Genomic DNA, 15,854 nt, shown 5'->3' on the forward strand with positions numbered 1-15,854 from the left:
TTGCTGTCTCCTGCTGGCCAGGAGCACAGTTCTGCTCCACACACTGAGAAGAAAAAGCTGCTCATAAAAATTGATATAATCCCATTCAGTGTAGAAATAGTAATTCAGAAATACCCATTCAGTGTAAAAAAGTAGTAAACTTATTTAAGAATACAAAGTTTGGATACACAGCTTTATTCAGCGTGATAAAGATTTCACAATTATTGGGTCTTGCACGGTCACCATCAAAATCATAGTAGTCCCAATGCAAGTACTACAATTAATACATTAGTACAAAAATACTGGGAAATTACAGCCAAGATCACAACCAACCTGTAACTGGAGGTAGGGACACAAAGAAGGCAGGTGAGTTAAGAAAATAAGGCTAGTTTTTAGTCTATGTTATTAAATATATGTATTGTTCTTCCAAGAATAAAACAGACTTTCTATAAATGAGTTTTAAAATGTGACATGATATAGTAAACTATAAACTTGATCCTCATTTCTTTTTGTTATAGCTTCTCACTTAAAATAATTGAGGCAAAATACAGTACAAGGCAATGGTGAAGAGGGCAAAACATGAAAAGGTAAACCCAGATGTTTTGACAAAGCCTATTCATATTGGCAATAATTTAAAAATAAAAATGAAAGGTCAGTGGTGTTTCCATTTCACAAATAAATGGATAGGAAATGGTTAGGATCATGAAAAAAAAGTTCAGTTGCAATTTTAGCACTTCCTTTCAGTTTCAGTCAGAGTCCAAGAGCATCCCGAATAAATTGTAAAGTGCGTTTATAGAGAAAAGTGTCCTTTCTTTCTGGCTTGCAGATGTTGAGGTGATCCACATCCACCTGGATAAGGTCCCCAAAACCCAGATCTGAATGAGAAAAAGGAGAAATTTGGAGATGTCAGATACCTAAAACCTGACAATTATCTAAGAATAATGATGAGAAAGAACTGCTGCTGCTTGTTGTTCAATTGCTCTGACCTACCTGCCGACTGGAGAGGAACTACCAAAATTTTGAGCATTGGCCCAATGGATGTAGGCAACGTTTCTGCAAAGCTAAGGACCTTGTACTCTTGATCCTTTGCAATGCACTGAAAATTTTCATTTAAGTCCCGCAAAGCTGGAGAGTCTAAGTAGAAATAGATTAAAAGAAAAATGATGTGTAACTGAGACATACTGTAGGATCTTAAAGGAATAGTTCACTTTGAAATACATTTTTGGTATGTTTTAGCATATCCAAGATGTACTAGGTGTCTTTGTTTCCACAGTAGTTTCAATTTTGATATTTTTAGGTCAAACCGTTCTTGTCTGTTAGTCATAATGCAGGTCTATGGTCACCACCTCAAAGAGCATTCACAGAGAAGTCCAAATTAAACATGATTGAATGACTCGTAAATGTAAGTACACATTTATGGCCTAAGACACACGAAACGAGCGGTTTGTGTGAGAAAAAGAACAGTATTTACATCGTTTTTACCTCTTGTAACCATCTGATCTGCGGGCGATTTGTGGCTGTGGTAACACAAGGTAAAAACGATATAAATTCTGTTCGTTTTCTCACACAAACTGCTAGTCTCTGTCTTAGGCCATCAATGTGTTCTTACATTTACGAGTAATTAAATCATGTTTAATTTGGATTTCTCTGTTCATGCTCTTTGAGGTGGTGACCATAGGCCTCCATTTTATGACTGATAGACACGAACGGTTTGACCTAAAAATATCAAAATTGAAACTACTGTGGAAACAATTACACCTACATTTTGGATGCCCTTGAGGTAAGCTAAAACATACCAAAAATTAATTTCAAAGTGAACTATCCCTTTAATCGAATCAGGATGAATTAAAGAGACAGTAAGCAATTTCTGAGAAATGCTGTTGAAAGTGGATCAGATCGAGAACCACAGCACACTTATAGCCAATCAGCAGTAGTTCATTCATAATGGGGGAGGAGAGAGGGAGATTTGAAGAAAGACTGTATAAAGAGATATGCCTGAGAGACATTACAAAATAGAAAAGGTCAAGAGGAATATCACTGGAAAAAAGAGAGTTATGAGTTATAAGAGTTATTAGGCAAGAGCTTTAGGAACCAAGTTTATATAAGAAAAGCTATCCAGCGCTGGGAAATCCTGAAACCTGACACAGAAGTTGCAATATTTCTGCTCCATACGTGAGTAACAATGCTTTTGCTGTTTTACAGATCCAAGACTCTGTTGTAATGTTAGCTATAGTAATAGGATAGTTTTGAGTATTATTATGTGTCTGGAGCTGGTGTCCTGCTGGTGACTAACAACCAACTCATGCTTGTATACCTATACGTTATTATTTTTTTCTCATTGTTTGTTCATCTTATTCGCTTTATTTTTTTTTGAGAAGCATTATTTTGCTTTGCTTCAAGAGACATCCACTCTTGCATTGAGTGTTTGTACATTTTGTGCGTGGAGCAATGAAGAGAGGGGTGTGTTTGTTTGCGTTGATTTCAAATATCAACTGTTTCTCAGAAATCGCTTACTGCACCTTTGACATTATATTAAACTTCAGAGAACAAAAATAAATCACATCATACCTCTACATAGTTCTTTTACTTCAATGGAAGGAAACAGGAGGTATCGGACATTTACAGAATACCCAGCCATGAATGTGCCGTGATGAGGAACACTGTAGAACAAAATTCCCTTCGTGTTCTTGAACAGTGCACTGAGATCAGGATCTTTTGAGGCATCTAAGAGGATCTTTTTCACAAGTAAACCTATGAATCAAATTATGATACAGTTAATCAACAGACCCCATATTACAAATGGCTTTTTGTAAACCACAAAAACAAATATTAAAAAAATAAATTCCCTTTTGAAAATGTTAAATTAGTCTTAATATATTTTAGTCTAATATATATATATATATATAATGCATACATAATATATTAATATAACTAATTGTTATAATTGGCAAAATTGACCGACTTTCAGCTGTTTGCAATGAGCAAATCAAACAAAAGTAACTGAAATAGCTCAACACAACCAATGTTTCAAGTGGTTTCCCTCAAGTCTCAAAATAATTCAACCCATTTTTTGTGTGTGTTTTTAGTAATTGTTGGTTTGGTGTGTTTCAGCGATCACTTACAAGTATACAAGATCACTTACAAGTGTGTTTGTCAATGTTTATTTTTAAACCACAACCTGCTTCTTTTACCGATATATTTACCAATATCTTTTGCATTTCTAATCCAAACAACGTCAAATTTGGCACTGCATTTACTTGAGCCCGTAACAAAACGAATGTCAAGTTTGATATCCATCGGACTAACGGTTCGTGAGATATGCGAATAACAGACACACCGACGTAACCATAATTTATAGATAGATATACAAGCAGTGGCAGTATTAAATACAGTTCAAACTGCAATTGCAATTTATTTTATTTTGTAAAAAGCTATTCTATCACAAATAAATGTCACAGGAAGATTTGCAAGTTACTCTCATATTCAGATGCTGGTTATTGTAAGACCCACCATGGACTAACCTCCCATACTGTGGGCTACCCAGACCACAGGCCTGTCCCCTACACCTGCATCCTTCAACTTCCTCAGCAGTTCCTGACTCCTGTAGGCCAAGGACTTCCTGTATAGCACAAAAAGTAATAAAAAAAAACACTAAAAAACTTAAACAAACATTGACATCATGTGTGCTGCATTGAGTTAATCAGATAATTTATTGATGTAGATCATTGAATATTCACACCATGACTGATTACCTTTGGTTTTCAGCAGGACACTTAGCCTTCCAGTCACTTAAATGGGTGTCATACTCCACAGACAGGATCCTGAGGTTTGGACAGTCTTCAGCCAACCAAGACTGTATAAAATACAAAATAAGATTTGAATTCCTGACATTGGACTTTAGTCTGGCTTTCAAAATACCTCTGAAGCTCTGTAATCACCTTCATTTATAAAGCGCTTTTAACAGTATGCCATTATACCGCAAACAGTATTTTGGAAGATTTTACCCATATATTTCTTCAAGAAAATATCTGACCTTGGGCCAGCATTCAGTGTAGTCCTCTCGGACCCCTTCCACCTTGTCATCATCCGTCACGTCACGGTCCTTTTGACGCCATGTTTTAAAAGCTGCTCCCAAGAGGCCGTGCACGAAGAGAACATCAGCTTTGATCGGCTGGCTGAATAATAAGGATGGAAAACATATATTGTAAAAAAATCATCTACACTACCCTTCAAAAGTTTGGAGACAATCAGATTTTTAAAAAAAGAAATGATAACTTTTATTCAGCAATTATGCATTCAATTAATCGTGTGACAGTAAAGACTTTTAGAATGATACAGGAGATTTCTATTTCAAATGAATGCACTAAATCAGCACATTAGAATGATTTCTGAGGAACCATGTGACACTAATGATGCTGAAAATTCAGCTTGGCCATCACAGGATTAAAGTACATTTTAAAATATTTTAAAACAGTTTAAATTGTACTTATTTTATTTTATTATTGATCAAATAAATGCTGCCTTGGTGAGCATGAGGCAGTCCAAATAAGCTAGCATGCTTACTTTGTGCGGCATTGTGGGTGCAAAATGTAAACACCATCCTGGTACTTCTGCTTTACTGCATCTCTGTCCAAATTGGCTAAAGCGCGGGCAGCATAAGATGCCTGCATGATGTGAGGTGACTGGATCATCTTAGCCAGGACAGACATCCAACCTCAAGGACAACCACAAAACAAAATAAAATAAATTATCTATTCAACATTAACTCATAAATCAGTAATACTAAAATACGAGGCTAACCTGACTGCACTATGGCTGTGTGCGCACTCTCATTCAGGGCGAGATTTCCAATAATTCGCACAATGTTGCACTGAATTTTTGGAGAGTCTCTGCGAAGCTGGTAGACTCTTTGCAAGAGCTGCAGTCCTCCATTAGCAACAATGTAGTCACAATGACTGCGGACCTGTGAACAACGCAATTGGAAATTTGTGTTTATTAAAACAAACAATGATTTGCTCAAGTCAAATTGGACTTAAAGGGGTCCTATTATTCCTTTTTACGAAGTCTTGATTGTTTTTTTTTTTTGGGTGTATGAAGCCCCTCACGTGTTTGGGAAATGTCCCACCCCTCCATAACTGCAAGTACTCAACCGTGTAGTGTATAAACTTTATACGTTTATTTTGTCTTTCAACTTTGGAGTCTGATAGCCTCTCCCCTCTCTCCCCGCTACGTAATTAAATCTGCGACAGTTGAGTGCAAGAAGTGTCCAACGTTCCACAATTCGTTTTTTCGGTTAAATAAGTGCATCATCCGGGTCATTTTCAGAGTGAATGCACTACTCGCAGTATTTATACTACAAAATGGCATAGAATAGTGCACAAGTACACGATTTGGGACGCACCTACTGTCTTCTCAAATGCAGCTCAGCCAGGCCGTGCCGACCTTTTTTGCATATTCCGTGGGTGGGAATTATTTAGAGTAGCATTGTGACTTCATAAGATCCGGAAAAAACACGGTCTAGTCCAAACGAGCCATTCGTTATAGTTGCATTCGTTTGTCGTTATAAAAAGTGGATTCTGTTAAAATAAAGTATCTCCCTGTGGAGTAGATTTTGAGCTTTATAACCTTGCAGATCTTTATATGCTCAAAAAGCAACATTACACAATAATTAAAGTAGAAAAAGTGGAAAAACATTATAGGAACATTTAAACTTATTTAAACTGAAGGTACACATCCAGAATATCTACAAATGATGACTCATCATACACAAGCATCGTGTTTTCTTTGATCATCGGCTACTTCCTTGTTGCAAAATACATGTCATTTAGCAGAGTTTGTGAATCTTGACCTTTGAGTGCTGGACCAGGGCCTGCAGGCAGAATGTCTCCACCTTCTCAGAGGGGGTGGAAGTGAGACTTTGGGCGTAGGGCAACCCATTTCCTCCAAAACACCACAGCCCTCCCTATAACCACAAACATGCACAGCTAATGGATTGTCACTTTTTTTCTGGAAATAAATTCGACCAAATAGAGTGCAACAGTGCTTGCTCACTTTTTCAGCACCCTTGGTTTTTCCCATTCATATTTCCCATGGCGATTTAAAAATCAGTAAGAATTTTAAGCAATGAACCAAACCTACAGCTCTGAAGTGAATAACAACATTTTAAACTTTGATTTGAAGTAAAAACATGTTTGAAAATTGAACAAATAGACTAAGGTACAAGACGGTGTTTAGTCAGGGAAAGAACTACAATTCCATGAAACATTGTAAACAACTTAATTGAAAAAAAAAATGTACTTAAAAATACTCATTAAACAATATATTTATATGTTCATTGCAAAATATGCACATTTATACAAATATTTAAGTAGTTTGAGAGTGTAGGGTGATTGACTATTACATTCACAGTGTTTCATGGGAGTGGCCGACCGGTTTTGATTTTCTGATTGGTTTATCACGTGGAATTCCACTGTTAAACAATTATGTAAGACATACAGTAAGTTGCCATATACAGCAATATCAATGAACAGCTATTCTTAAAAATCCATTCCCCTACTGAGAAAATTGAATGGGATCTTTATTTGCAGATGTTGGCTGTTGCACTCTATAGGTTGAGTGTGTTTATGTCTCACCCGTTGAGAGGCTAGTGATTGGCTGCTCTCTCGAAGTGCCAGGGAAGTAAAGTACTGCACACACAGATCCACCTCTGACTGGGGCAGAGATCCCAGTAACTGTCTAAGTTCCTCTTCTATTGATATATCCTATACATGCACAAAACATTAGCACTAATAGCTGACATCAAACAGCAGTTCAATGTGGCTTTTGTTTGAATGTTAGCTACCCACATCATCAGTGTGTGGCAGTAGAGGAGGAGGGAGAAAGAAGCGCAGGTCCACGTTAGGTGTGCGGGCGAGAGCCACAGATGTGCGCTGATCTATCACCTGTGCTGCAGTCCGGTATTGATAATCTGTGATGAATAAGACAAAAGATCAATCAGAGCTCACAGACTATATAGTGATTTGTTTTTTTTTTCTCTGGTGGGCAAAGGGGTACGCCCAGTAGAAATAGTTTTGTTTTTCTCAGCAAGAACATTAATGGCAATAAATCTTGATATTTTCTAATCATGAGACTGAAGTGCTGCTGTCTCTCACCCTGCCAGTGATGATTTTGTGCCAGTTCCTGCACAGCCTGCTGTCTCACGGCCCGGTCAGCAGAGAAGGTTCTTTTCAGCAGCATCCATAGCGCACATTCATTAGGATCTGCGTCTAGATGACTGAGACGCTCTAATTGAGAAAACAAAATAAACACATGCCCATTTCACATAACTACAAATACAGTGACACGCTAGAAATTATGTTAAAATCATGATTTAATATTAAATTAATGATTTTAGCAAGTCAAATGGAAACAGATGCCTTCAGTTAAACATAGAGTACAGTAAAGTTGTCTATAGTCTATCAGTCTTCTAGTCTACTTTGGCACACTTTGCTAAACTGTTTTGTTCTAAACATATACTACCATTCAAAGGTCAATAATATACTTTTTTTGTTCATCAAGGCTGCATTCATTTTATACGTATTACTTTTACTACTTAAAATGACTGTTTTCTATTTTAATACATTTTTAAATGCAATGTGATGGCAAAGCTGTATTTCAGCATCATTACTCCAGACTTCAGTGTCACATCATCCTTCAGAAATCATTCTTATGTTCTGATTTGGTCGGTGCTAAAGAAACATTTCTTTCTATAAACAAAAGTATTATGAAGCAGTTGTGTTTCTTAATATTATTTGGAAATTTTGATATTAAAATTGCATTTATTTGAAATTCAAATATTTTGTAACAAATGTATTTACTGCCATCTTTTATCAATTTAATGCAAATCATACTTGCTAAATAATGGTATTCATTTCTTTAAAAAAAAATCCAACTGACCCTAAACTTTGAACAGTAGTGTATATTATAAACTACCCTTCAGTCTCAATTCTCAAACCTGATGCCAAGTATGCTGTGATAAAATAAAATAAAGTAATAATAAAGACTCTGCTTTAACTTTATAAAAAATAAAGTTAAAGCAGTGTATTAGATTCCACTTTATGCAGAAGAACAGAGATACCTGTCCCATTTAAAACAGAACAGTGTCAATTCCTCTCTGTGTAACTACAGGTGATATCTAGTTAAAAATATTTTAAAAGCATTAACAGGCTCCATGACTTGTCATTGCCATCAAACAGAGATGAAACTACTCACCGTCCAGTGGGTGACGAAGAACTCTTGATGTAATTTCAAGAAACTTTCTAGCTGCTTTATGAAGCTCCTTCCTGGTCTTGATAGTGAGGCCTGTAAAATGAATATTGTCTGTTAAGGGCAATTAATACATTTCAACAGGTAAATCAACTGTTATACAGGAATGGCCTGTTTTAATGTCAAGTTGTACAAAATATAGAACAATAGAACAACACATACTATACTATCAAAAAAAATGTAATCTAATTGGAGACTATATGATGCCCCACCAAAAACTTTATTTATGTACTGTCTACATAACTACTGGTCTGTTGTGTTGACTACTATTTTGAAAAGAAAGCCTGAACTGTTGTGTATTGATGTAATGTGTGTGAGAACGGAGGTGGAGGAGTAAAAAAAGAGGGATGAAGTTCGCTACTCGGGTCTCGGGTGCTTCATTGTTTTATAACTCCAGAAAAATACCAAAAATTGTTCACTAGCAAGTACTTTCTCAGCAAATCAGGACCACTGAGGCACATTCGTTTGCAGTAGTGGTGTAGTATTTCCTCATTTGCAAGTTGCTTTTGAGGAATAAATGTAAATGCAAATCAATCTTTCGGCTCACTGATAAGCACAAAAACACACAAGCATGAAAACTGAATGTACCAGAAGCAAGGCTCTCTTGTTCCCTATTAGTGGCGTGAGTCAGGTAGATGTAGGACTTGTGCTTCTCTTGTAGTATTGCACTGGTGTCAATAGTGAGGGCCTGGTTGAGAGTAACCACCTCATATGTGATGAAAACACAGCCTCTGTGTAAGCAAACTTGATAAAGTCACAATTTGTTTCAGAGAGGAAAACAAATCTGTCTGAGAAGATATATTATTTGTAACATCTGCTTCCTCTATGCAAAATTCTATGATATAATTTTATTGATGGCTTGTCGAATACATGCAAAAATTAAAAATAAGAATCTACAAACCTACCCCAATACTATTGCTCCAGTCACTTTTGCTATTTTTCCTAGAGACAAGAAAGAGATGAAGACCAGCATTCAGCATGATTCAGTTAAGTATTCAGAATAAATCTGTCAAATTTATCAAAGCAATAAGGAATGCGGGGACTATCATGCAGGACTGATAGGAATGTAGCAGCCACAAACAAAATGCATTTTTTTATAGGTAATATAGATTACCATTGAAAGATTTGGGGTTGTATTATTTTCTTAAATGTTTTTGTAATAAATCTATTATACTGATCTAAGCTGCATTTTTTCTTGTAGTCTTGTTTTGTAATGTTGTTGTGTTTTATGTTTTATGTTGTCTGTGTTGTAAATTACTTATGTTTTTAGGACCCCCTTGAAAATGAGATGTTGCATCTCAAGGGGCTATCCTGTCAATAAATTCAATTCAAATTTATTTTATCAAAATAAATGTCAAACAGTAATATTGTGAAATTGTATTACAATTTAAAATAGCTATTTTCTATTTGAAAACATTCTTGAATATGTAATTTTTTCCTGAAAGTAAAGTTGAATTGTCAGCAGTCATTGCTCCAGTGTCACATAATCCTTCAGAAATGATTCTAATACGATAATTTGGTGATCAAGAAAGATTTCTCTATTAACAATCTTAATGATCTTATTGAATAAATATTCAAAGAACAGTGTTTATGTGAAATATAAATCTTTTATACCACTGTATAACAGCAATTGTAACATAAATGTATTTACTGACACTTTTGATGCGTCCTTGCAAAATAAAAAGTATTGTTTAAAATAATTCTACTATCCATAAACTTTTTTAACGGTAGTATAAATTTATGAACAACAAAATATGATTTGTTTATCATTAGAAAATCGTCACAAACAACATATTTAAAAAAATCAGGCCCTGTTTTATCTGGTAGGTATCTTGGAAAGTGCCAGATATATTAAGGCTGTGTCTCCAGTTCAAGTGAGCTGCATTCCTAGACAAACTTCTTTTATTAATTTATTTGCATCATAAATGCAGTAAAGGTGGGCATGTCAGTAGGTTCAGGCTCTTACTAAGATCTCTCCATGGCAGTGCTCTCTTCACAGCAGGTGCAGTGCTGCTGCTCAACCTCCGGACGCGGATCAGTCGCAGGGCGGACACAGACATTAGCTTCCCTTGCAGATATCAGACGATTGCACACATCAATTCTTGGCCAGGGGGACGGTGAGACATATAGGCTACCAGCTGTTTATGACTGCTGGTGATCTTCTCACGTCGATTATAACCTAGGTGCTACTGCTAAAGGTTAAAGAAGAGGTGGTGGAGTCATGAGATGCCAGAGGAATCACTGTCAGTTGTTTTCATTCTTTCTGTTCCTTTTTGGAAACATTCAACACACTTCTTTAGTTATAGAGACTGCTGATATCAGGCTAACTGCTTACTAAACATCTTACTTGGATGATAATTTGTCATTTGATGAAATAACCAGTCGGGTAACGTAGTAAGTTACATGGAAAAAGCCGAATAGTTGGGAGGCATTCTAGGGAAATTCATTGCGTGCGTGCGCACGTACAAAATTGTCATTTAACGCATGAAACTACGTGAAATGTGCAATTTACCTATAAAACTGAAGTTCCTTCCGATAAAGGCGGCATTGAAAAGAAAAACAATCACGCTTGACAGCAAATGTAAACAGGAACTGTGTTCAAGACTGAACGCGCTTGACGTAGAGTGCCATTACCGTAAGTACCGCAAAGTCAGTGTCACGCGTCGAAAATTTCCTACCGTCAATGCTCACTTCAATTTTTTTTTTTTATGTTTTCACGCCTGCCTGGAATAGTCCTTGTCCAGAATGCTTTGCTAGAATATTGACGGTATGAAACTAACACCAAACAGAGGTAACCTATTGCAGTTTCCACATTATGTCTTTGCATACATTTAAACCTGTTGAGACAATTCCTTCCTCTTGTCAGGGAAATCCGGTCACTTCAAGGATGCCAGGTCACTTCCAGGATGTGTGTGCTCTAACCCTCTTGGAAACACCTTAACATTCGTCCTTGTTCTGTTCATTCATGTTTAACACTCTAAAACAGACACATTAAATGGATAGTTCACCCAAAAATAAAAACTCTGTTTTCATCAATTTAGCCTATGTTTCAAACATGTAAGCCTTTCTTCCTTATGTGGAACACAAAGATACCTTGAAGGACACCAGGGTTAAAAAAACATTGGACTTTTTTCACTGGAAAACAAAAACAAAACTTTTTTTTTTTCAAATGTTCTCTTTTGTGTTTCACAGAAGAAAGTAATTGCTGGATGGTCACATGAGGGTGCAAATCTTGACAGAAAGTTCATTTTTGGCTGAACTATCGATCTCTTTTATGATAACAAAATAGTAAACAGTTGGTTCAGTTAAAACCTGCAGATGTTTTAGACAAAAGGCTATTGCAAAATGCATTGTTTATTTTTACAAGTAGGCCTACAGTTGTGTTGAGAAATATTTACAATGATTCCAAAAGACTAGAGTTCCCAGAAAACAAGCCAATAAATACACAATTTAATGAGTTTGTAGCAAAACTATTTTAAATTAGTGTTTGCAATAACTCTCTGTTTTGGAATTTGCAATAGAGATTTGTCCTTGTGCTTATTGCAACCTTCAACATTTCATGCTTCCTCTCTCTCACCCTCTCTGTTTTACACAAACATACTGTAGACCTTACAGTCTTTTGGCTTTTTTGTAGAATCAAAAAACTCATCTCACTCTCTTTTTGAAACACTTTCCGATTGACTTTGCACACTTATGAGCAAACAGAAATATGCACATATACACAAATCAACACATGCAAGTTTTAAAAAACTGGCCATGTCAGTTAAGTTCCATCAATATTGCTTTTAGTTGTCCAATTTTCCAGTCCAAGTCTATTAATGCATCTATATCTTCCCCCATAACAGTAGCATGCATGTCCCCTTCCCTCACGTGGTCGTCTCCTGATAGGCTCGTATGATGCTCTCATAGGCAGGTGGTGGAGTCTGGCCAGCATGGAAACCCCTTAGATTGTTGTTGCCCCAGAAGGAATCTGGTCGGGTTCTGGCCCGGGGTGGGGTGACCATAGAACAGACAGTGCTGGTTGATCCAGCCGCCCCAGGGTTGGTAGTGAGAGTGGGGGTTCGTGGCAGGCTACCCTGGGCACCTTCCTCTGCCTCGCGAGCAATCTGGCTACATTGAAGAAGAGGATGAAACGTAGAGGCCCGGAAGCTTGATTTGCGGCCCGGTGAGTCACCATAGTCTATCGGTGAGGATGAGGTTTGCCGATGGAAGGAGAAGGCAGCGCTGGCCAGACTGTTATTGCTGCGTCGGTCAAAGCCACTGCTGTGACGACTGTAGCCTGGCCGAGAGCGTGGCGAGGATGAACGGGTGGTGGAGCGGGACTGGTGGATGGGTACATGCGTGATGGTGGCTGATGCCTGTCGGCGAGACATCCAGGTCAAGATCATATAGACCACAGCTCCCAGCAGAAGACCAACAACCATAGAAAGACAGAAGGCCAAAATCATATCCCCTGGAGAGAGGTAAAAAGAAAAAAAGTTTGTGACTGTTTGAGTCAACACTAGTTGCCAATAGTCTGAGCCAGTCTGCAGGTTTTGGGCAGTCGGAGTTGACAGATTTCACAGAAAATCGTGCAGTGTATGATGGGCACGTACTTTTTTTTTTAAATATAAGAAGATATCAGACATGTTTGATACTTTAAGCCAATTTTAAAACACATACACTCTATAGTTGGAATATGCCTACTTCCATATTATATAGTAAGTGAAAAATCAGCATGTAGTATGTTCAAATTCAAAAAAGAGTAGGCGAAAAATTACCTAGATGACCTAGTTCCAGCGAGATTCTGAAGCGCAGATTTAAAGGATACAGAAGAGGATTTATGAATGGAAGTGAAGTGTCGCAATTGATGCCGTGGGTCACTTGACAACATGGGGAATGTAATAGGCTTCCTCCAAACACATTCATACTATATAGAACATATTTTTTTAATGGTCATGAAGTAAGGGTGCATCTCAAATGGAGGGCTGCATCGTTCCTTGACCACTCCTTCTGAAGCTTCTAGGGCGGCTATCCTCCTACTCATCACGTTAGATGGTCTATTAAGTCCGCATGGCTACGTCACAAATTTATTTCCGCCCCCACAGTCACGGCACGAAAATACTATTAAAACTTAATTTTGGAAACATACTTTGGCTTTTTTGTTAATGCAATACACTAGGGCTTACATTATTGTCAGTTTAGTGTTACGTGATTCATTTCCATTATTTGGGACAAGTGTTGCAAATTATCTTTAGCTACAAGCAAGCGCTATGATAACACGCATTGGATGGCTGTTTTCACAGTTTTATCTACGTTAATTGTATCTGTCCCTATAGAATTAAATTCACACCAAAACAAAAGATAACATCTATGCGAAACAATGTTTTGTCTTACATTGAACTACACACAAGCTCTGCGCCGACTCGTTTTGCGTCAGTTATTTTTGTGAATTGGAATGTGTGCAAATGATTCTGTGCGTGATTGAAGGATATGAAGGATGCACTTGATGTGTCCTTCAAAATGCGCTGAATAATTCATTATTCATGGAATAATTTGCTTCTTGTTTCTTTTCCTTGATGGAAATGTCACTGAGAATTGGGCCAAATTCCACAGTATAAGGCACACCCAATGTTTTCTTATCCTTTGCAGCTAAAGTGAATTAAATAGTTTGTATTTTAGGAAGCTTCCTGTTATGGCATTCCATTGTCTAGAGAAATACCAATTTCATTAACAAAAAGGACATTTATCTGGAACAGGTCTTTTTGAAACTGAGCAATTGGGTTAAAAAGCATAGAAGAGGAGCCATGCGTTCTTCTAATGTTGTATTTCAATGAAACAGACAAATTATAGCCATTTTTAACCACAGCACATAACAATTATATGTATTATTATAAGAAAATGACATCAAAAACTCTTTAGAGACTTGTGTGTAAAATAATATGGATATTTATATGCAATTTTCTCCATGGGTGAAAGGAATCACAGTCCAGAGTGAAGGATCATCTGGAAATGACATTTGGAGAGACCGACTGGAAAAAAACTGCACATTGGCGGTGTTGTTTTTTATGGACTGTTTTTGCCAATATCTTTTACTGCTAGTTACTACTGTCTGCATTTCTGTTGAAAAATGATTTCTCCTAAAAGACTCTACACAGCATTTACTGCACTCTCTGGATTTTTTAAAGAAATACAAAGTTGACAATGTAACATTGTAAGTTCATTTCCATGTATGCGAAAGAGGACCCTATATCAAGTGTGTAAAAATGGCAAAGTATCTTACTCAGTTCGAAGGACTGTTTGTCCACAATCGCATGAGTGCTGTTATCCGCCATAGCTCCCTCCAGAGATACAGGGGAGACGAGAGGGGATACAGTCTCTCCCCTCCAATTCTTCCTCTCACTCTTCCTTTTAACTTTTTCTTGTGTCTCTCTCTGTGTCTATCCAACTCTCCAGTTGTAGGGACCCTCCTCTCTCTCTTCTCTCTGTCTGTGTCTCTTTTTCAGCCCCAGCACTGTGGTACACAGGATCCTCTCCAAGGCCGGGGTCGCTACTCTGTTTGTGGAAAAGCAAAGTCTTCACTTCACATTTCCTGCCTTTCCTGCTTAAAATTAGCAGCAGGCTGTCCTTATCTCTGCAGACCAGGGTTCCTGTGGGATGGAGAGGAAAGGGAGGAGTGTACAGAGAGGAGGAGAATCAAGGTGTGTGTGAAATCCATTTCTCCTCCTGTCATTTGTCATCTTTCCCTTGGCCAAAATTCATCATATTTTATTCTTCCATATTTTCCTTTCTCTGCCAGTCGCTTGGCATGAACAATGACGTACGCAATGAACAATACCATTGTGTCACCATGATGGCAGTTTGTAGTTTAAATATATTTAAATCTATTTTAAAATGTAATTAATGTGATTGTAAAGCTTTCTACTGCCACTTGGTTTTTTTTAATGAATATGATTGATTTTTGCTGAATAGAAGAAGAAATTTACTTCACAGTACTGACCCAAAATTAAATGTTTGTCTATACAGTATAAAAATTGCATGAAAAATATTATTTATTTTAATGTTTTTATTTTATTTTTAATGCGGCCATTTAAAATATTAGAATAGAGGGATGTGGACACATTCGTTAATGTTTAATGTCTTTTCCACACATAACCAATGTAAAGATTAGCATAGAAATGGCAGCTGACAAAAGCACAGGATACAATCAAAACCAAACAAAAGAAACCCTAGCATTTTTCTATGTTTTTCATAACAAAAGATCTCATAACACCATTCTCAAGATTTTTTAGCTTTAACCGTTCCACTAGTCTTGCTGGTCATCACAGCGCTTCAGATTTTCCATGTAGAGTGCCAACTTTGTGCTGGGTTATCCTGGCGAGGCTAGCTTTTGTAAAAACAAAACCTTGATAAGATCCCTGCAGAGAAAGTAGGATTTTGTCTTGAAGCAGACCCCTTTCACCTCAGTGGGCTTTCCTATCTTAGTGTTCATTAAGGGTATCTGGAGGTTAGTGTTTAAGAACAGTAGATAGCATAGGGTTTTAGGACAGAGCTGCTGACCTGGGAGGAATGGGACAGGCCCTATACTGACA

The 15,854-nt window shown here is 37.2% G+C and overlaps 1 protein-coding gene across 3 annotated transcripts; it reads right to left on the reverse strand.

Moving 5' to 3' along the window:
- Positions 1-158: 158 nt before the first annotated feature.
- Positions 159-14,816, reverse strand: serac1 (serine active site containing 1). Of its 3 annotated transcripts, XM_039692849.2 has the most exons (17): positions 10,796-11,146; positions 10,250-10,475; positions 9,189-9,225; positions 8,872-9,014; positions 8,230-8,319; positions 7,131-7,262; positions 6,825-6,946; positions 6,612-6,740; positions 5,828-5,941; positions 4,780-4,942; positions 4,543-4,693; positions 4,013-4,154; positions 3,732-3,832; positions 3,501-3,598; positions 2,548-2,730; positions 970-1,113; positions 159-854 (listed from the first exon to the last, which is right to left on the reverse strand). In XM_039692849.2, the coding sequence occupies exons 2-17, from the start codon at positions 10,341-10,343 to the stop codon at positions 730-732; spliced, it is 1,968 nt and encodes a 655-aa protein (XP_039548783.2). In that variant the 5' UTR covers positions 10,344-10,475; positions 10,796-11,146; the 3' UTR covers positions 159-729. The 3 variants fall into 3 exon arrangements, 2 of the variants coding, with proteins under 2 accessions (XP_039548783.2, XP_088974743.1); XM_089118617.1 differs by lacking the exons at positions 159-854; positions 970-1,113 and having other exon boundaries at positions 2,592-2,730; positions 3,490-3,598; positions 10,796-11,153; XR_016146021.1 differs by lacking the exons at positions 159-854; positions 970-1,113; positions 2,548-2,730; ... (10 more) ...; positions 8,872-9,014; positions 9,189-9,225 and adding an exon at positions 14,546-14,816 and having other exon boundaries at positions 10,796-12,736.
- Between the last annotated feature and the right edge of the window lie 1,038 nt (positions 14,817-15,854).

This window comes from Pimephales promelas, chromosome 13 (genome assembly GCF_988280905.1).
Source record: "Pimephales promelas chromosome 13, fPimPro1.hap1.1, whole genome shotgun sequence".
Classification (NCBI taxonomy): Eukaryota; Metazoa; Chordata; class Actinopteri; order Cypriniformes; family Leuciscidae; genus Pimephales; species Pimephales promelas.